The sequence below is a fragment of the Protopterus annectens genome, chromosome 2.part1 (assembly GCF_019279795.1).
Source record: "Protopterus annectens isolate FY-2018-M chromosome 2.part1, PAN1.0, whole genome shotgun sequence".
Classification (NCBI taxonomy): domain Eukaryota; kingdom Metazoa; phylum Chordata; order Ceratodontiformes; family Protopteridae; genus Protopterus; species Protopterus annectens.
The window spans coordinates 498,702,001-498,723,229 of record NC_056729.1 but is presented as its reverse complement, the minus strand read 5'-3'; the positions used below and the strand labels follow the sequence as shown (position 1 = coordinate 498,723,229).

General features: G+C 44.5%; 1 protein-coding gene across 1 annotated transcript in view; it reads left to right on the top strand.

The window, feature by feature from the left end:
• The window catches only part of NSD2 (nuclear receptor binding SET domain protein 2), a 2,565,963-nt gene extending 2,550,076 nt beyond the window's left edge, over positions 1–15,887 (top strand). The window contains exon 24 of the mRNA XM_044062294.1: positions 14,767–15,887. Within this exon, the coding sequence (XP_043918229.1) occupies positions 14,767–15,017 (251 nt within the window). The 3' untranslated portion in view covers positions 15,018–15,887. The remainder of the gene's footprint in view (positions 1–14,766) is intronic.
• Positions 15,888–21,229: the final 5,342 nt, after the last annotated feature.

Here is a 21,229-nt window from a genome sequence, read left to right as displayed (position 1 = left end):
TCTAAAATGAGAGAACATTTTCAGTGGGAGACTTCTGAAATGTCAGAGGTCCAAAAAAGATACTATGATCTTCTGCAGATGGAAACCTCTTGTCTTTCTGCAATTCCTCCAGTATTACCGGCTTTTTTGGATGCTCTTAATGCTGTCTTTCTTAATCCTGATTCACAACCACCTGCCCCTAGAAGGCCTGACAGGTTTTACAAGGTCCCTGAGAGGACCAAATCTTTTAAAACTCCTTGTTGCTGACCCTGCCAGTGTCAGTTTCAGCAGACAGGCCGTCCAAACTACTTCCCTCCACCTCTGTCCTTCTCACAGACAAGGATAGTAAGGCCATGGAGCTCCTTGGTAAGATGATGTATACCTCTGCTACCCTGGCCTTTAGGGCAGTAAATTACCAAACGCATATTCATAGGTAGGTACTAGGCTATAGGCCCAAGGGCCTATGCAAGCCTAGCCAACAACGTTCCCTGGCTTACGCCACCCAAGAAAGTTATTTTCCTGTTCCACTGACGAGCAGAGACACAGAAGTGATCCCCGGGGTGTATTTCCTATTTCCCATCCACTCAAGATTTTTCTTGAAGAGTGCTAATGTGTCCAAATATGCTTTGGCTCTTTTGACTTATGTCACCAAGCTTTTAGTTGACCTTCCCGACTCACCTTCCAAGACTCAAATTTCCAGTCTCATTTCCCTGTCTTCCTAAGTTACTAGACATTTAATTAGATGCAGCTATGATGCTGCAGAAACCTGTGCCGGATGTTCAGCCTCAATATCAGTCCTTAGAAGATTCTCTTGGTTAAGGTTAAAACCCTTACTCGATGACATTAGGGCCAAATTACTGGATGCACCCCTGGATAATTCTGCCCTTTTTATGTCTAATGTGGCCGAGCTATTTAAGGCCCTTCAGCAGAAAGGGAAGTAACTGCAGGATTTAAAACACCTATTCATCTCCCCTATACCCAAATTTCACAGGAACTATCCCTCAGACAGTTTATGAGGAAACACTCTGCTCCGGCTTCCCATGCTATGGCAAGAAAAGGCACTAGGAAACGGCATCCCCCTTCTAAGCCTGCTCATACTCCTGCCCAGAAACCTGTCTTTCAGGGCAAGGCAGGTAGCCTGTAATTACCTGCCTTTACTGCCCCCCCCCCAACGGCATTCCTCTGTATCTAAGGCTGTTTCACTGTCTTCCAGTTTGGCAAAACATTTCCTCAGAAAGGTGGGTACTTTCCATTGTAGACGAGGGTTACTTTATGACCTGGATCATTTCCTCCTCTCCCAGAGGGATTCCTCAACCACCCAAAGATAACTCCCCCTTTTCCAACCAGTCATAGACAGCCCCCTTTCACAAGGAACCATACAACCGGTTCCTCTGGCAGAAAAGGACAGGGATTCTATTCAAGACTCTTCCTTGTACCCAGGAAGGATGGACCTTGGAGACTTATCCTGGATCTCTCTCCCCTTGATCTTTTCTTACAGGTACCCCACCTTTTGTATGCTTACTCTTCAGACCCTTTTTCCTTTACTGCTACCTCAAGGATTTCTAGCCACCATGGATATAAAGGATGCCTATCTTCGCATTCCTGTAAGGTCCAACTACAGGAAATATTTGCGCTTTTCTGTTGGTTTCTTACACTTGGCCTTGCTCTTTGGTCTCTCTATGGCTGCAAGGGTCTTCAAGTATTTGGCTCCAGTGATTGCTTATTGCCAGGTCCAAGAGATTCAAACTGACTTCCTAATTCAGGCAGAATGTTCCAGATCCCTGCAGAACCAACTCCACCAAGTCATTTCAGTCCTGCAAATATTGGGATTCAACATAAACTTCCCCCAAGTCCAACCGGAGTCCATCCCAGGACCAAGTTTTCCTAGACTGCAAGATACAGACATGTCATGAGGGCATTTCTTTCACCCCAAAAAAGTGGAAACCCTGAGGCAATATCTGGCCTCCGTTCTCAAAGCCACTGCCTTGACAGCCAGACAATATCTGACTTCTGGGTCATATGGCTTCCACTATACCCATGCTGCCTCTGGCAAGACTCCATTGGAGAAAACTACAATGGTACCTGAAGTCTACATGGACCCAACACTCACACCTCTTGAACTTCGCCATCCCCTTCCTTCCTTGTCTAAGGAAGGAGATTCTGTGGTGGTTGAACCAAGTTACACTCAACTCAGGACTTCCTTTACAACCCCTTTCCTCAGTCCAGGAAATATACACATATTCCTCAGATTTGGGCTGGGGGGCTACTTTGGGCAGCCTGAAAGTCCAGGGTAACTGGTCACACACCTTCAGGTGGGAACACATCAGTCTCAGGGAAATGAAAGCTATCCTATTTGCACAGACTGCCTTCGTTCGTGCCCTAAAACAAGGTCCCCTGAAGTTGTTCACAGACAACACTACACTTCTATGATATATGAACAAACAGGGTGGAACCAAATCCTATTCGCTTTGCAGAGTTCAGTTGTTTTTCCAGCCTGGGACCTGGCAACCCAACACGGAGTCTCCCTTCAGGCAGTTTATATCCCTTCAGCTCAGAACATTCAGGCAGACACCTTGAGCAGGTCCATGCCACAATCCCACGAATGGATGCTTCACAGGGATGTGTTTCTGGAAATTGTCCACAGGTGGGGTACACCACAAATGTATCTCTTTGCCTCCCCTCTGAACAGACAACTTCCGCTGTTCTTCACCAGGCCCTTACCAAGGGCAACGGATGCCTTTTCAGTCTCATGGAAGGGGATGTTTCTATATGCATTTCTTCCCTTCCCATTACTTCAAAAAGTCCTACTGAAGACAAACCAAAAATCTTCCTGGTGACTGCCTTTTGGCCAAGACAGCATTGGTTCCCCCTCCTCCTGGTTTTGGCCAGGGGCAATCATCACAAGTTACCTCACATAGTAGACCGTCTCCTACAGGACAAGAGATCCCTAATTGATCCCCGTGTGGAATCTCTGAATTTAACCATGTGGTTTACTTTTTTGATCCCTTCTAGACACCTTTACACTGAGGACATGCTAACAGTCCTGCAGGAGGCCAGGAAACCTAACACTAGGAAATCTTATTTGTCTAAAGGGAAGAGGTTCTCCATGTGGTGCCTACAAAGACAGGTAGACCCATTTCTAAGTGAGGTCCCCTTAGTGCTTTCCTATCTGTGTGAACTCTTGCAAGCAGGGTTGCCATATTCTTCTGTTAAAGCACACCTTGCTGCTATGGCCTGTCTGCCTTTTGATCCCCCTCTAGCTTCCCATCTCCCTCCAAATTATTCCTTAAGGCCGGTTCCTCATCCATGGAATCTGAATTATGTCTTATATGAGCTCACAGTCCCCCCCCCCCCCTCTGAACTAGCATCAAAGACATCTCTGAAATATTGTACCTGCAAAATGGTACTCCTTTTGGCCCTGACATCAGCCAGAAGAGCGTCAGAGCTACAGGCCCTCATGGCAACTCCTCCCTTCCTCATCTTCCACAAGGATACAGTGACACCAAGAGCCAGCCCCTCCTTTATGCCCATGGTGGTCAATGAGCTATCCTTAAATCAAGGTAACCACCTGCCCACTCTTTTCCTTTACCCCCAGAATGACAGAGTCTTACATTCCCTTGATGTTTACAGACAACTGAAATTTTACCTTGACAAGACTATGGTCATTAGTTAGTCAGAGCATCTATTTGTCTCCTTTCACCTCAGCGGTCTGCGAAAAGCAGTGACAAAACTGACCATTTCTGCTTGGATTTCCAAGGCTGTTTCCTTTTACTACACATTCCATGGGAAACTAGGCCCACTCCACTAGAGCCATGGCTTCATTGGGGGCCTTCTTCAAAGGACTGGACACTGCATCCATTCTTGAAGCAGCTGCATGGACATCTGTCCATAACTTCATTAAACAGTACAGGTTGGATCACATCTCCAGATCCAGAGCAGGGTTTGCTAAGGCAATCCTCATGGCTTTGTGGAGAATAGTTCCATATCACCTCCCCCTTCTTCCCTGTGAGCTTTGGCACTCGCCCAAGAGTTTGGAATACTGCAACATGGGAATAGGACGTAGAATAGTTGTGTAAAATCTTACCGTAACCACAGATGTCCTCTTCCATGTTGCAGTATTCATTCTCTCCCTCCATACCCCCTTCTTTCCATCTGAACTGTTCCTTCTTGGATGGCAAAAGACTTGTACAGCTATCCTGGGACTGGGGTATTCAGTTCTGAGGAAGGGTACATGCAGACATCACTTTTATGGCCCACGCTCCCTAGGCCAATGTCAGACGTCCCACTTAACTAGTAGTGACTACAAGCTTTTGTATACTGGCCAGACGTTCGGGTAGCAAGCAGAGGATAACCCAAGCCAGTATGCTGTACGTCACACGTATACTCCTTGTGTAGCATAAGGCAGAAAGGTGAAGTCTGGATGGTACCATCCACAAAGTACAATTGTGTAAAATCTTACCATACCTGTAGGTGTCCTTGCATTCACCACTACAGTATTCATAACTCGTGGGATTCCCTGCTGTGGAAGCTTGTCGTCCTGCCAGTCAAACAAAGACTACTGCTGCTTTAAGGTACGCTGAATGTCACCTAAACTCTCCTCGTGTAGCTTAGGGCATAAAGGTGACGTTTATATGTACCTTCCTCAGAACTGATTGGTTTTCCTTGGACTGATGTTCCTACTGGGGCAAAGAGAACCTGCACATCCAGGAATCAAAAAAAAGACTAGGGGGTGGAAGAAGGGAGTGAATACTGCAGCGGTGAAGAAAGGGACATCTACCATTATGGTGAGGTTTTACACAATTGTGCTATGTCCTTGCCGTCACTGCTGCAGTATTTATAGCTCATGGGAGAGAGCCAAAGCTCAAGAAGAAACTTGGAAGGAGGAAGCAGTAGTAGATCCCTATAAGAAGACATGAAGTTTGGCATTAACAAAACCAGCTCTCGCTCTGGAGATATCCTACAGCTTGTAGTGTTTGGTAAATGTATGCACAGAAGTCCAGGTAGCTGCTTCAAGAATAGAATTTGTATCAAACCCTTGAAAAAAGCACCAGAGTAAGCCACAGCTTTAGTAAAATGAGCCCTTATAGAAGAAGGAATATTCTCACCGTGCAAAGTGTAACAAAAAGAAATAGCCTTTGAAATCCAGGTAGAAATAGTTTGCTCGGAAACGGCCAATCCTGAAAACCTAGGATGAAAGGAAGCAAACAACTGATCTGATTTTCTGATAGCTTTAGTTTTATCCAAATAAAATCTGTACTGTCTACGCATGTATAAGGTGTACAGCACCCTCTCATCATCAGATTGCAGAGAGGGGAAAAAACTAGGCAGAGTAATAGACCGATTAAATGGCATCTCATTAACTACCTTGGGCATAAAAGGATTAGTATGCAAGGACACCCTTTTCTCATGGAATATCAAAAAGGCGGAGATGCCATAATGGCTTGCAACTCAAGACACCCATCTGGCATACGAGGCAACAGAAGAATTGTCTTCCAAGGACAATGTTGCAAGGAAGCTGAAACAGCAGGCTCAAATGGAGCCAGAGTCAATTTCTCCAGAAGTAAATCAAGATCCTGGGGCAGGAACAGGCTTCCTGGAAGGTCTAATATTAAGGACACATTTAAGAAATTGCTTAGCCTCAAATCTAGAAACTAACTGAGAAGTTAAAGGCAGACTTGCAGAAAGAGCTGATAAGTTGACCTTAATAGAACAGGCCAAACCAGCACTGAGCAATTCATACAAATGAGATAGAACCAAAGGGACATCTACAGTAAGTGGGTCCAGGTCATGACAGACACCAAATAGAAAACCTCTTTGATTTAGATGAGTAGGATTTCCTAGTAGTCTGTTTCCTGGCCTCCTGCAAGACCTGCTGCATGTCTTCAGAAAAAAGGTGTCCATGAGGAATCAAAACCCTGTCACCCACAGTGTCATTTGAAGCGTGGACAGGTGGGAATGGATTATAGATCCCTTGTCTTGTGAGGAGATCCACCTAATGAGCTTAACTTGTGGTTGCCCTTGGCTAGATGCAGAAGTAGAGGGAACCAGAGCTGTCACGGACAAAAGGGAGTCACCAACAAGATTTGTGAAGCATCTTGTTGAATCTTGAACAGGGCTGTAGGAATGAGAGGGGAGGGAATGCATAAATAAACCTTCACTTCCAAGAAAATGAGAGGGTGTCCACCTTCTGTACAAGAGATCATAGGACTCTGGCACAAAACAGAGTAAGTTGTCTGTTCAGAGGGGAGGCAAAAAGGTCTATTTGAGGAGTACCCCACTGTTGAACAGTGTTCAGAAGTGTATCCCTGTGAAGCATCCCATTTGTGGGATTGAGTGAAGGACCTGCTCAGTGTACATACCATAGTGTTCTGATCTGAAGGAAAAAAACTGTCTGAAAAGTCACTTGATACTCGACAGCCAGATCCCATACCAGAAGTGCCAGCCAGCAAATAAGGTAAGATCTTGTTTTATACCACATAACTGTAGTATTGTCTGTGAATACCTGGAGAGAAAAGAGGATGAAAGGACTGAAGAGCCAGCATAAGAGCGCTCTAATCTCTGACGTTGATGTGCCCGATGAAGCGACCTGACTCCCTGAACCTTCAGGGAGCCAAATGTTACTACCCATCCCATATCTGATGCGTCTGTGAACAGGTCCTGAGAGGGAAAAGGAGAATGAAAAGGGAGCCCTGTATTCTGAGACAACTGTTGAATCCACCATAGAAGTTCCTTCTTGAGACAAGGGAAAGGAGAAACTGTAAAGTCTAGAGGATGATCATGTTGAAGCCACACCGACTTCAGAAACCACTGGAACTTCCCTATGTGGAGTTTGGCCAGAGGGAGCATCGGAGTGGTGGAAACCATGAAACCTAGAGCTCTCAAACTCCCTGACTGTAATGGTGTTTAGGGGAAGAAAAGTTTGAAAGTAAGAAATGAGAGTTAAGCATTTGGAGGAGGCAGGGATTCCAGCACAGGCACAATCTGAATCCTGCAGCCCACAAAGACATTATCCTGAGAAGGAGTTGGGGATGTCTTTTTGAAGTTTATCATAAACCCCAGGCTCTGAAGAAGAGAAATGGTAAAAATAAAGATTATGCAAAAGGACCTCTGGAGAGGATGCCTGAATCAGCAGGTCATCCGAGTAAGGAAATATTTGGATCACTTGAAACCTGCAAAATACAATCACAGGAGCGAGGCATTTGGAGAACACCCTTGGGGTACTAGAAAGGGCAAAGCACAAAAGCTATTACTTTTTGTTCTTTTCGTTGTAAGAACCTTCCTTATTCTGTTAATGCTCATTCTGATGTGAGAGTGTTCAATCTCGCCATTTGTTCTTACACACTGGTTCGGAGCCGATCCTCTGCTCCGAGTCGGCCGCGTCGCAAAGCTCTGCATCTCAGAGAAGCTCGAGACCAGACTATATCCCACAATCCTCCCTGCCATTACTCAGATCTAGATTGCCGCTGCAACAGATCGGATCGAGGAGAGCTCGGACCAGAGGAGAATTTGCTAATTTTTTGCTATATTTCAGATAAGCTACTTTCTTTTCTTGTAAAAAAGTTTCTAAAGTTAGTTATAGTATAGGAAGTGTGTGTGTGTGTTAATATAATCTTGTACAATATTATTCTTAAAGGCTCCTTTTGTGGCCTACCTTTTTTTCTCTTGGTGTGGTTTCTTGAGTGTTCTTTCTACACTTTATTTATATATATATATATATATATATATATATATATATATATATATATACATACATATATACACACACACACACACACATACATACATATATAGAAGTTAGTCAGTGGTAGTTTTTTTTGTCAAATTATACCTAGTAGAGTGTCATTTACTTCTACCAGTCATGTCGGAGAAAGCCAAATCCAGCTTTAAAAGATGTCAGTGTGGGCAGAAAATGTCTATCACTGACCACCACGCTTCCTGCATTTACTGTCTTGGCCCTCTCCACCTGCAAGAGGATTGCTCTATATGTCATTCCTTTAGCGGGAGGGTCATGACAGATAGACGCAGGAAGCTTATAGATAGAGGGTTGCTTAAGCCTGCCTTTCAGGAGGCTTTAGACAAATCGGACCAGGCTTCTAAGTCCTCGAAGGGGTCGAAGATGTCGGAGCCCATGTCATCGGCTCCGAGTTCATCTTCGAAGGTTCGTTCGCCGGTTCCACAGACCTCTGGGCCGAGCGTCGAACGTTTATCTTTCACTGAGCCCCAGGTCTTGGAACCGGTGTCGGAGCTGCCGCCACCGTCCATTCTTCAGTCGGTGCCATCTTTGGCTCCTTCGACCTTGTCTTTCAGACCGTTATCTGAGACAGATGTGGATCATGTCGTGCAGAAACACATGGAAAACACTGCCCTTTCCAAGTTGATTGCAGTTTCCTCCCAATTGGTGTCAAAACTAGAAGGCCTCCCCATGTCTCCAACAGGTCCTCCTTCGAGACCCATCCAGTTTTCGGAACCGGGAGAGGATGAGCCGATGATAGTGGCGCCCTCAGTGCTGAAACCGTCCATTGCACGATCGACACCATTGACTTCGACTCCTTCGGAACCTGTAGGTGATTCGCGGAGCCAACTGTCTCTCCTCGATTCCAGGACCGAGAGTCTACCGACCTTTCGGTGCCAACTCTCCCTCTCGGGGCCTCGGCGTAGATTTGCTCGGCTCCGTCCTCGGGGTCGGGGCCCACTGCCCCCGTGTCTGGGGTGCTTCCGTATTCTTCGGAACCGGGAGAGTCCTCGGCCCCAGGGTTCAGGGGCTTTTTACCTTATGAGGAAGGTATTGTCTGCACAGACAACCACTTCATCGGAGGCGTCTTCTCCTTTCCCTAAAGGGCTGCTTTCTGTTTCTGCCCCCACGACCCATTCAAAGCGTAGAGCCCCATTGCCTCAGCCACTCCTAGAGGGCTCCCCCTGTTCCTTGGAGGCCTCACCGGAAGCCCCCTCTGATGAGGTCCCAAGGAAAAGATTGTGCAAGAGGAGGCACATAGATTTCCCACAGGAATCTCTAACGTCTGACACCGACTTGGATGAGGCAGAGGGGCCCCCAAGATCCCCCTCTGAGGATGTGTCATTTGTGGGCATCCTGGAGATCTTATAACAGAGGGGTGATTGGCAGTCCCTATCCCCCACTGAGGACGAGTCGGTGCTGCTGAAGGCTTTTGGGGCTCAACCTTCTACCTCCTGGGTTACTTCGCCCTTCGATGAATTAATGGAATTGATTGATCGAAGGGCGTGGGAGACACCGGACACAGTGGAACCAGTCCCTCGAAAACCAAACAAATTTATCACTGCCCCCCAGGACAAGACTTATTTCACCAAGGGAGTTCTGGTCGACGCTATGGTGGCGGCGGCAGCCACGAAATAGGAGATGTCTGAGTCTTCCTCATCTGTTCATCCTCCTAATAAGGATTCTAGGACTATGGACAGATACGGGAAGCGCGTTTTTAGTTAAGCGACTTTTTCCATGCGTTCGCTAAACTATTTGACACATTTCACACGTCTGCAGAGGGATTTCATCAAGGAGCTGAGAGATACCCTCCAGGGTAACACAGATGCTGCTGTTTCAGATAAGGTAACAGCACAACTTAACACCCTTACATCCATAGTAAACTCATCCATGAGGCTCATCTCGTATGCGGCCGAAGGATCGAGTAGAGCTGCAGCTTCAGTGATTGCTCTACAAAGACAATCCTGGATGCGGCTGTGCTCCGTTGCGGAAGCCTTCAAGACTTCCTTTGCCAATGCCCCCTTTGATGGTGCCGCACTCTTCGGGCCCAAGGTGAAGGAGACTCTGACTCGGTCTGAGCAAGAGGGAAAGACCCTGTCTGCTGTCGGGGTCCGTTTTTCTGCTCCAGCTAGACCGTACCCCAAAGGGCAACGAGGCGGAAAAATGTGGTTCCGTAAGACTCTGGGATCTTTCCAAGCCACACAGAGTGATGCCCCCTCCGGCGGCAGAGGGGGTCCGCAAAACCAAGGCGACAGGGATACCATCCCTGGGAAGCCTTTCCAGCACTCCTGAATGGAGGCCCAACTGTCCTGCTCTGGAGGCAGTCGTGGGTCGCTTGGCTTTATACCCACAGGCCTGGCTAAATATTACCTCGGATTCCTGGGTAAAAAGCATTGTAACCAGAGGATACAAAACCCCTTCATATCAACTCCACCCCAACAAAGAAGGTTTCCAGATGTGCCACCCCATCTGCGAAGCCCAGCAGCAATAGAAATTTCAAAGCTGCTCAAAAAAAGTCATCCAACCAGTCCTGGTGGACCAAAGAGGATCCGGAACTTACTCAAGGTTCTTTTTAGTTCCAAAAAAGACAGAGGACTGGAGACCGATTTTAGATCTCAGCAATCTCAACACCTTCGTGAAGAAGGAAAAGTTCCGGATGGTCACGCTTCAATCGATTCTTCCATTTTTACAGAAGGACGATTGGATGTGCTCGATAGATCTCAAAGACGCGTACTACCACATCAAAATGGCCAAACCATCCAGAGATCACCTGCACTTCCGGCTGGGAGCCAGTCACTTTGTTTCGAGCTCTGCCCTTTGGACTCACCTCAGCCCCCAGGGTATTCACCAAATGCATGGCAGTGGTTGCGTGTCACTTGAGACGACAAGGATTCCAGGTGTTTCCCTATCTGGATGACTGGCTCCTCACCGCCACCACCGAGCGTTGCCTCATACAAGCCAGAGACTACACAGTCGACCTTTGTTCCCACCTAGGGATTTCGATAAACTTCAAAAATCTGCCTTATCGCCCTCACAGCATATTTCATTCATCGGAGCAGACCTAGATACACGTTTATCACTGGTATAGCTCCCTCCAATAAGGGCGTCATCCCTCAAACAACAGGTGGTTCTTCTACTACAGAGCAGGAAAGCTCCGGCCAAACTGGTGTTGAAGGTTTTGGGACTAATGGCAGTGTCCCTGATCGCAGTTCCTATGGGAAGATTACACATGAGGCTCCTCCAATGGCTGCTTTTCGTGCAGTGGTCGTTCCAGCAGTTACCCCTGGCGCACGAGATTCTGATAACAGACTCTTGCAAACGAGACCTCTCATGGTGGGTGTACAGTCAGGATCTCACTATGGGTCGTCTGTTTGTTCTACCCAATCCGACGGCCACAATAACCACGGACGCTTCTCTGATAGGGTGGGGGGGGGTCTATTTCAGGGAAGAACAGTCCAAGGGGAATGGTCCGACATGGAGTACAGCCTGCACATAAATGTTCTGGAGCTGAGGGTGGTGTTCCTGGCATTGCAACACTTCCAAGCCCTCTTACCTCTAGGAACAGTGGCAGTTCAGACGGACAACATGTCTGTGGTCTGGTACATAAACAAGCAAGGGGGAACCAGGTCTTACCCGTTATGCAGAGAGGCCATGCGAATTTGGCAATGTTCAGAGTCCACGGGTCGATAGCAACGCACATCCCAGGGTTATCCATCGTCATTGCGGACAGGTTGAGCAGAGCCATCCTGTTACCTCATGAGTGGTCCCTCAATCCACAGGTGGCGGAAAAGATCTTCCGCAGATGGGGCCAGCCTTGCTGCAATCTATTTGCTTCCCCGTTGAATGCAAAATGCAGAAGCTATGTTGCCCTTCTACCCCCTCTGGGGGATGTCCCCAGGAAAGCACTGATACACGATTGGCCCCCGGGTCTCCTATATGCATTACCACCTACCCCCATTGATTCCCAGATTTCTACAGATAGCCAGGAACCTGGAAAGGACAATAATACTCTCAGCCCCATTCTGGCCTCGGCAGATATGGTTACCCTTTCTTCGAGCCCATCAAACAGAGGAACCGTGGATTCTGGACCCAGTACCAGATCTACTGACCCATTCGTCGGGAGTTCCTCCCCCGTCTCTTCAATCCCTCAAACTAGCAGCTTGCCTAGCCAGGTCTGATCTACTTTCTCCGGCAGTTCAACACATTCTGGTTGCCTCTCATAAAGCTTCCACTACAAAACTCTATGGGAGTAAATGGAAACGCTTTGTATACTGGGCGTCTAGCCAACACTTAGACCCCCTGGTAGCTCCTTTACATAAAGTACTGGAATTTTTATCTATCCTCTTTCACGAAGGAGCCTCTACTTCCACACTAAGAGTACAGTTGGCGGCCATATCAAACTTCCATATTGGTGAGGACTGTTCTCCCATTATAGCTCACAGACTTTGTAAGGCTTTTATGAAAGGAACCTTCCATCTTCGGCCGCCCGTCAGGAAGCCTTTCTTTCCATGGAGTTTAAATTTGTTACTGTCACAACTCATGTTGCCACCCTTCGAACCTGCTTCGTCCTGCCTCCTAAAGTTCTTATCGTGGAAGACACTTTTTCTCGTAGCTGTTACTTCAGCTCGAAGAGCATCAGAGCTGCAAGCATTATCTGTCAGACCATCTTACTTGATTTTCCACCCAGATAGTCTCTTTGCGTACAAATCCAGCTTTCCTTCCAAAGATATGTTCCGTCATAAATATTAAGCAATCCATAGAACTCACTACCTTCTTCAAGAACCATACTAACGAGTTGAAGTATGTGCTGCACAAGTTGGATGTTCACAGGCAGTTAAGATTTTATTTGGATAGGACTAAAAGTTACAGGAAGACAGATCAGCTCTTTGTCGCGTTTGCAGACAATAAAAAGGGCATGGCAATTACAAAACATACATTATCTAAATGGCTTGCTGATTGTATAGCCTTTGTATACTCTAAGTCGAGTCAGTCCTTGCCTACCAAACCTAAGGCCTATTCTTCCAGATCCGTTTCCACTTCCTTGGCTCATGCAGCTCGTTTGCCTTTGGGCACGATTTGTGCAGCAGCCATGTGGTCTAAGCCACATACTTTCATCACTCATTAGAGTTGACAAGGCCTCCAAAGACAGGACATCTTTTGGTTCCACTGTGCTTAGGAACGTTCTTTCATGAGTCACTCGGGGTGATGGAGCTAGGAACGCTACCAGTGTGTAAGAACAAACGGCGAGATTGAACACTCTCACATAAAGAAGTTATGTCCTTACCATAACGTTCCATGTGGAGTGTTCATCTCGTCTTTGTTCTTACATTCCCTCCCTCCCTTCCCTCCCTCATGTGTTTTGGAAGAACTGGTAGGACTAGACTCTGATTGAAATGTCTTAACCCTTTCCGGGGTATAGTGTTCTGTGTCTCATGGGGTATATGCTACTACTCTTAGCTATTTTGCTATGGTGAGAGTGTGTCTCTGGATGTCTGTGAGAGTGTGTAGTTCTTGCACCTGAGGTATTGGTTTATCGGTCTGGTTTGTTTGCAGATTAGATCTGAGTAATGGCAGGGAGGATTGTGGGATATAGTCTGGTCTTGAGCTTCTCTGAGATGCAGAGCTTTGCGATGCTGCCGACTCAGAGCCGAGGATCGGCTCTGAACCCGTGTGCAAGAACAAAGGCGAGATGAACACTCCACATGAAACGTTATGGTAAGGACATAACTTCTTTTTAGGGCTGTTGCTTCTTCTGGTGCTTTTTCCAAGGGTTTGGATACTAACTCTGGACTTCTGTGCATGTATTTACCAAGCAGTACAAGTTGGATGGAATCTCCAGAGATAGAGATTTTTTTTCTAGGGCCATCATTTATGGTTCCCCAGAGGGCTGTGCTGGCCCTTCCTCCTTCCAGGTTTCTTCCTGAGCTTTGGCACTCTCCCTAATGTAAAGAATATTGCAACATTGAAATAGGACATAGTACAGTTGTGTAAAATCTTACCATAGCAGTCAATGTTCTTCTTTTCAGTGTTGCATTATTCACTCCCTCTTCCCCCCTGGTCCATTTCTCTTCTGGATGTACTGATTACCTTTTTTTTTCCTTGGATTAGCATTCCTACTGGAGCTCTCAGTTCTGAGGATGATGCATCCAAACGTCACCTTTATCCCTGCGCTACACAAGGAGGATATGTGTAAGGTATGGCATCCCTTAAAGCACCCTAAAGGCTTTGGAATACTGGTCGGACTCCGGGCTGCCCTTGACAGGGGATCCCTAATGTAAAGAATACAGCAACAATGAAGAGAAGGACATCTACTGTTATGGTGAGATTTTACACAACTGTCCTTTTTTTTTCTTGCAGATGAAGTAGGTATTTATTGCATGGTGATTAGGACTGGGAAATATGGAGCTGGACACGGTTCACTTCTCTCATGCAGGGACAGTTTGGGCACTAGCAGGGTAAAAACTGCACTGAAGAAGGTCTCTGGAAAAAACTCCCAGGTGTTGACAAATGCAGAAGACTCTGTTTTGCTGAATACTGTGAATTGTCACATTTTTGTAATTTAGGTTTATTTTTCTTCAAGATTTTTAAGGAAGAGTTATACATAAGTCTGTATGTAGCCTGATATGTCTCTACTTTACACATGGGTTCTTTATGTTGCTGGCTTAACAGTTTTATTGGCTCTTTAGTAAATGTTTTCTATTTCAAAATGAGAGGTTGGAATATGTATAGCTTAGGTAAACTGTTAGTTGCCTTTGGCAGTATTTGGATTATGAAGAAGATGGTTTGTATGGGGTGGAGGGAGTGTAAAAAAGAGAATAAATTAACAAGGCTGGAGAGGTGAGAAACAAATCATGCAAAACAAATTAGTATGATTAGATAAGATCCCAACATATGGATGCATCCTTTCTTAATGCCTTGAAATATCAAGTTCAGATGTCTGTTTCAAGATATAGTTGATTCATTTTGTTGTTAGTGGGAGGAGCATTGAAGTATAAGGTTAATTTGCCATTAAAGGATTTCTAGTATTTAACTTTTTTCCTTTCCTTTGTCTACAGGAAAATGGGAATGCCCTTGGCATCACTGTGATGTTTGTGGAAAGCCATCAGTAGCATTTTGTCAGTTCTGCCCCAACTCTTTCTGTAAAGAGCATCAGGAAGGAGCAATTTTCAGCTCTTCATTAGACGGACAGATGTGCTGTTCTGAACACGATCTGGACATGGATGCTGCTGAAAGTATGGAAACAGAGAATCCGGTCAAAGAAAAATTGTCGTCAGAAAGTAAAAAGTCAAGAAACAGTTGTCCTTGATGTTCTCTGCGCACAGAAACATAAGACTAATGGACTAGAAGTTTCTGCTGCCAACACTATTATGTACATATGTCCATTTGACTTAATTATTGCAGTTACATATTTTACTGTACAGGTTTTGTTTTTTCAGGGAAAGCATTTTTGTATCCACTGAGCCATCTTCTGCAGTGTATGCTGCATCTGCACTGGTGATCGCACAGATCATGAGACATTAAGGACAAAAAGCCACTGAACTACACAGCATTACAGTTTAAAACTTGAATAGCATGTTAAAGTATAACAAAGAGTTTTAGCAGGAAGCCTATATTAAGGTTGGTGCTGATATAGTCTGTTTTTGGAATCGGCATCTGTAGGGGCTCTGTTTTTAGATTATAAGGTTTTAACACAGTGAGAGTAAGATGTGGGTGGGGCATTTTATCTTCCACAGATTTGTTGTTGTATTAAAGTTAAAAATTCAGGGTGTTGAGTCTTCTGTATACCAGAAAGGAATAAATCCCAGAGTCCAAGTTCTAGGTGATAAAAAAGTTTTTTTTTATATCTGTTTCAGGAAATCAAACAAAAAATGATATAGAAATATCATATTGTACGTTATGTTTACCAACCTGAGGCGTGATTGGTACAGTAACAGAAGACATTATTACTTTTAATACCAGTTTGCTCAGTGTACTAATATAGTTTTTTGTGTAGTTTTTTTTCTTTATCCCTGGAAGTATAGCTGTATTATAAAGAGAAATTTTTTATGTTCCATTGGACAGTTTTTAGTGTTGGTCAAAGATGCATATATTTATATAAATATTCTGCTATATCTGGAATCTGGAGTACTTGTTACTCTAAAATTATTACCAGTAAAAGCAGCGTTTTTATGTGTCATTGTTGTATTTGTATTATATAGTTCATTGCTTGTACATGGATTGTAAGAACAAGTAAACTGACTCGCACCATCCACCACTTATCTATCCACTTTTGAAGTAAGCGGTCTTTTAAAATTAAGCTAGAATAACTTGTTTTTTGGAAAGCTTGTCACTTTTGCTTGATTGTGACCTTGCAGAAGACACTGCTTCTAGGGTGCCCACCCTGGCTTTGACCCTTCCATTAGCCATCCATCGAGGAAGTCAGAATTTTAAATTGGTTGAGCTAAATGGCAGTGAGTAATCCCTAGGCACCCTGCACGGAGCTGTGCAGTTCATGAAAGACACTTGCTGGAATCACTGCCATTCTAGAAAGAACTTGAAGGTCAGGCATGCAGCTGCCACGTCTCTGAAAAACAATACATATATTTTCATCATAAAAATAATGATCCTGTTTGTTCAGACTGCTATATCCAACATATGCATCCTCAAGCTGATTGTCAGATCTGACCCAGCAGTTTTAATGCTCTAGCCCAGCTGTGAGCCCTTTTAATAAGTTCCGTTGGTCAGCTCAGATCTCGTTTGCCACCTTTGTGACGAAGTGTGATTGCTGGCACTTGTGTGCTACATGTCTTATTTGCATCATAATACACTTAGTGGTAGAACGTTGTATATATTCTAGTTGTACTAGTTATCGTTAGCTTACGTTTATCTAGTTTTTCATAATTCTTTTACGTCTGTATTAATATATTTAACTCTTTGGCACTTACTGCCATTTCTCCCCTTCTCGATTTCTTCAGTGTGTTTGATTAACATTAATATCTAGGCTGTTATTTCAGTCTGCTTCAGAACTTTACTGAAATTTTTCAGTGTTTAGGAACAAGTTGGCTGTTTCATGGATATCTATAGATTAGAAAAATGTGGTTATTAATACTTTAAGGTATAGCTTTAACATAGGTTAGAAAATTCCTTATTAGTATTTAAGGCATAGGTAAAATATTATATTGTGTTTCAGAAGTTTGATCTCCGGAGTGTTGAGTGACAGTTTGCTATCTTCCCTACTATGGAAAAACAAGCAAGTTTTTAAAAAAATACTGAGACCCAAACCTTACGACTGGTGTACTCTGTTTAGGTGTCACTTATTTGTCTGTCAGATGTTAAATTTGTGCTGCTTATGGGGCCAAAGCTTTGGTGAAAAGAATAAACAAGTTAACTGTTAAAGGTCTCCTGCCACGGGATGTAGAGATAAAATCAAAAAAAGACTTCAGACAAGCCTTTGAGAACTAAGGAATTGGATCCAAAAAAGACACTGTGTGATTCATTTGCTGCATCTTTGGCCCTGAAAGTCCCAAGGGTGATGGAGCACAGTGCTTAGACCCTTACTTACACTCCTCCTCTGGATCTAGACCTTGTGGATATTTGCATTCATGACTCTCCTCCAAAAATTCTGGAAAAAGTTGGAGTATCCTGATTCTAGACCTTAATCATCTGGCTCTTATCCAGTCCTTCAGGTGCTTTTAGGAGTACTACTGAGGCTGATTTGGATAGTTTGTTGCAGAAATTCCTAAGTCAATAAATCGAGTTAGAGGGTCATTTCATCACTGTAGTCTCCAAAGATGCTCAAATCCTGGGACTTGTGGCACAGAGGCCAGTGTTTCAAGTATTTTTGACTGTAGTGGAGTTCCTGACTTGCTCATCTCTGACTTTGTTGAACCAGTTTAGTCTCTGATCTAAGCATTTGAGTCAGTGACTTCGGATCCATTAGCCGAACCGTTGCCCACTGCTTGTTTGGTGATGTCTGAGTCGCCAGCCTTTTGCCTCCTCATTTCTAGTGCCTTCATCAGAACCAACCACCTTCCTGAATCCAGAGGTCACTCCCATGATGGCATATTCTTCTCTGAGGGAAGAAACGGGTCAATCAGGGGGGATCTCTTCAGATATGACAGAGGTTGGCTAAGCCTCCAAGGTGTTTGAAAGAATTTCCTCCCACAAAAGAGAGTGGGCCTACAGATGCCACCAGTCTCTTTCTCTCCTTGACCCCTTTTGTCTGACTTATTCTCATCATTGACCCCTATCGTCTGACTTATTCTCATAAAACATCTACTGATCAGAGTCGTTCCTTTGGCCTTTAACCCAGTTCTGTAGAGGCAGAAGGAGGTCATTTGATGACTTGGGTGACGACATCTGAACTGCCAAGAAAAATGACATGCAAGAGGAAACATTTGAGCTCCGAGTCCTCTACTCCTGATACAGAAGACACCTTATTCAGTGAAATTCTTCAGATAATGTGCCAGAAGGAGTCTTTGCCCATAGAACTATCATATCAGGATGAGGAGGTTATTGTTTGAAGCCTACAGAATGACACAATCTACGTCCTGGGTAGTCCCTCTGGCCAAGTTAATAGTTAGTCCCTCCGGCCAAGTTAATAGAGTTAACTGTCAGGAAGTCTTGGCTGGAGCCTGATGCTTGTTAGGGCTGTCCTCCACAAACCAGTTAAAATTCACCCAGAGGCTGAGGAAGTGTCCAGAACCTGATGTGTTACTGGGTCCGTCTCAGACTGAAGGTCCTGGAATGCATGAAGTCTGCCCAGTAGCTCCATTCTGGAGATAATTCAGTGTAGTCTCTCCCTCTTCCTAGCCTTGTGGCTTCACCATCATCCAGTTCAGGTGGGTAAGAGGGACAATATCCAGATGCCATTCCATTCCATTCTTGGGAATTCCACCTAATCTCATTTCCTATTTCCAGATCTCTTACCCAACCAGGCAAAAGTCACGTTTAGAGATTTCTTCTGTATTGGCAAACATAGCAGTCCAGGAGATCCCTCCAGATCATGTCAAGATTTTATTCCAAATTTTTTTTGGTCCTGAAGAAAACCAAGGACCTCAGGCCCATTTTGGACTTTAACCTTCTAAACACCTGGTTCAGGATGGTCACAGTACAGTCAGTTCTACACACACAGGGAGAACAAATGGATGTGCTCAGTGGGTCTTTTGGATACTTACTCTACGTGAAGATAGCAGTGGATTCCTGGAAATTTTTATGCTCCTTAATAGGAACCAGTAATTGCCAGTTCAAAGTGCTGCCATTTTGGTCTCATCACAGCCCCTAGGGGGTTCACCCAATGTATGTAGCAGATTGTCTTTGTCTTCAGAGATGCAAGATCTTTCCTTACCTAGATGATTGGCTCCTAACGACAGCCTTGCAGTCCGGGGACTAACGACATCTTTGCCAAATGCCTTGGCAAGGAAATTTTCAGTTGCTTTGGCACTCCTTGCTGTTATATATCTGCTGCCCCTCACAACACCAAATGCATTAGTTATTTTGCCTTCATTCCCCAGGACATCCACCACAAGATGGTCTGTCTCAACAGTGGACCCCTGGACTTCTTTACACACATCCTTCTTCCTCTAATGTCCAGATTTCTGTAGAAGGCTATCAGGTGCAAGGCAGCAGTCATCCCCAAAACCCCATATTGGCCCATACAATTTTGGTTTCCCCTTTTAAGGCTTCACTTGGAGTCCCTTTGGCACCTGCATCCCAGTCTGCATCTTCTCTTTCTCCTCCAGAGAGATTCACCTGGACCTTCACAGTCTGAAACTATAACTGCTTGGATTTGCCAATTCCAGTGATGGCTAGGGATGATTCACTTCCTAAGGAGGTGGTTAGGATTCTGACAGCCGCTCAAAAAGCCTCTAAAAATCTTATCATTGTAAGTGGGGAAGATTTGTCTCTTGGGCTTGCCCACAAAGCATTTGCACCTTCTTCAGTCCATATAAGAGACATGCTATGATATCTTGCCATTCTTTTTGATTTCAAGTTCTAGGTTTTCTACCATCAAGGTCCAACTGGAAGCTATTTCCACCTTTTACGTGAGCTTGCAAGAGTGTTCTGCAGCTTCATATAATCTATGCAAGGCATTTCTCAAATGCACTTTCTTACTGGGGCTGCCATTTACTGTTTCAGTTCCTGCTTGGGACTGTAATTTTGTACTAGAGGCTTTTACCAAACCTCCCTTTGAGCCTCCTTCAGCAGAGCTTAAATACCTTGAACTGAAAACTGTTTTTCCTAGTAGGTATTACTTCTGCAGCAAGAATTTTGGAGCTCCACACTCTCCTCCTCCCCCCTTACTACTTTTCCATAAAGACTGAGTTTCCTTAAAGACAAAATCCTTCCTTTGTTCCAAAAGTCGCTTTCACTTGCCAGCCTTTTTTCCCCCTAATTATGAGAGCAAAGGAGAATATGTACTGCGTACCTTGGATGTACGTAGACAATTACATTTCTTCCTTCACATTACTGAATTCTTAAGAAAGTATAAGCAACTTAGTTTCTTTTGCCCACATCAAGCTGAGGAAAAAGGTGTCCAAGGTTTCTTTCTATAGACTGCTGTCCAATTGTATCATATTTGTTTATACTTTTCACAGCAAATCATTTTCTACTGTAGACCTCACCCCAGGAGAGCTATGGCAACTTCTACAGTCTTCAGAGCCTCTTTACTACATGAAATTTGCAAACCTGCTCCATGGTCTTCATGCATACCTTCATCAACCATTATAAGCTGGAAAGTGACTGTAGCTCGAGCATCCTTATCTGCTACTATCCTGAACGATTTCCTGTCATACCACCACCCAGTGTCACCATAGCATGGGACTCTGCCGCATAAATCAGATAAGGCAGTTTGAATGACTGGGATATAGACGTTATGTACTTATTATGACTGATCCTTCCATTCCAGTCCGTCCAGTATGATGACCCACCCACCTTCCCCCCTTCCATATCTCTAAGATCTGAGGATCCTGTGGAAATAGTTTATAAAGGGCTGTGTTCACTCAGTTTAGTTGACTCTAGGTCATTAGGCATCAAACAATGTCTGGAATAACTAAGGGGACAGGCACATTTTGGGAAGTGAATTTCTTAAAGGATTTATGCTGGAGAAAAATGGCTCGGGGATGCACAAGTCGTGTCAAATGGACTGGATTGAAACTATCCCTTATGGTAAGTACATAACCTTGCTTTTTCTTGTATGTTAAGAAATGTTCCATTTGCAGTAGCAGGTAGGATTATATTCCACATGCATCATGTGGAACTCTTTAGTGTCTTCTGTTCCTCTCCTAGTCTCCAGCATACAGCTTTGGTCCCATCTGTCCAGTTATTCATTGTTGCATGTCAAGTTTTTTTTATGGGGGATATTTTTCAGGCTACAATACTTGTTTTCATTATTTTAAGTAAAATTTTACTATTACTGATGCTACAGCGTTTTAGTATCAGAAATGTTTTCCAGATTCCCAATTCAGTATGGTTTGTGTGCTTTTGGTATTTTAGTTCTTCCCTCTTACCTTTCCTTCTAAATTTAAACCTAATACCTGT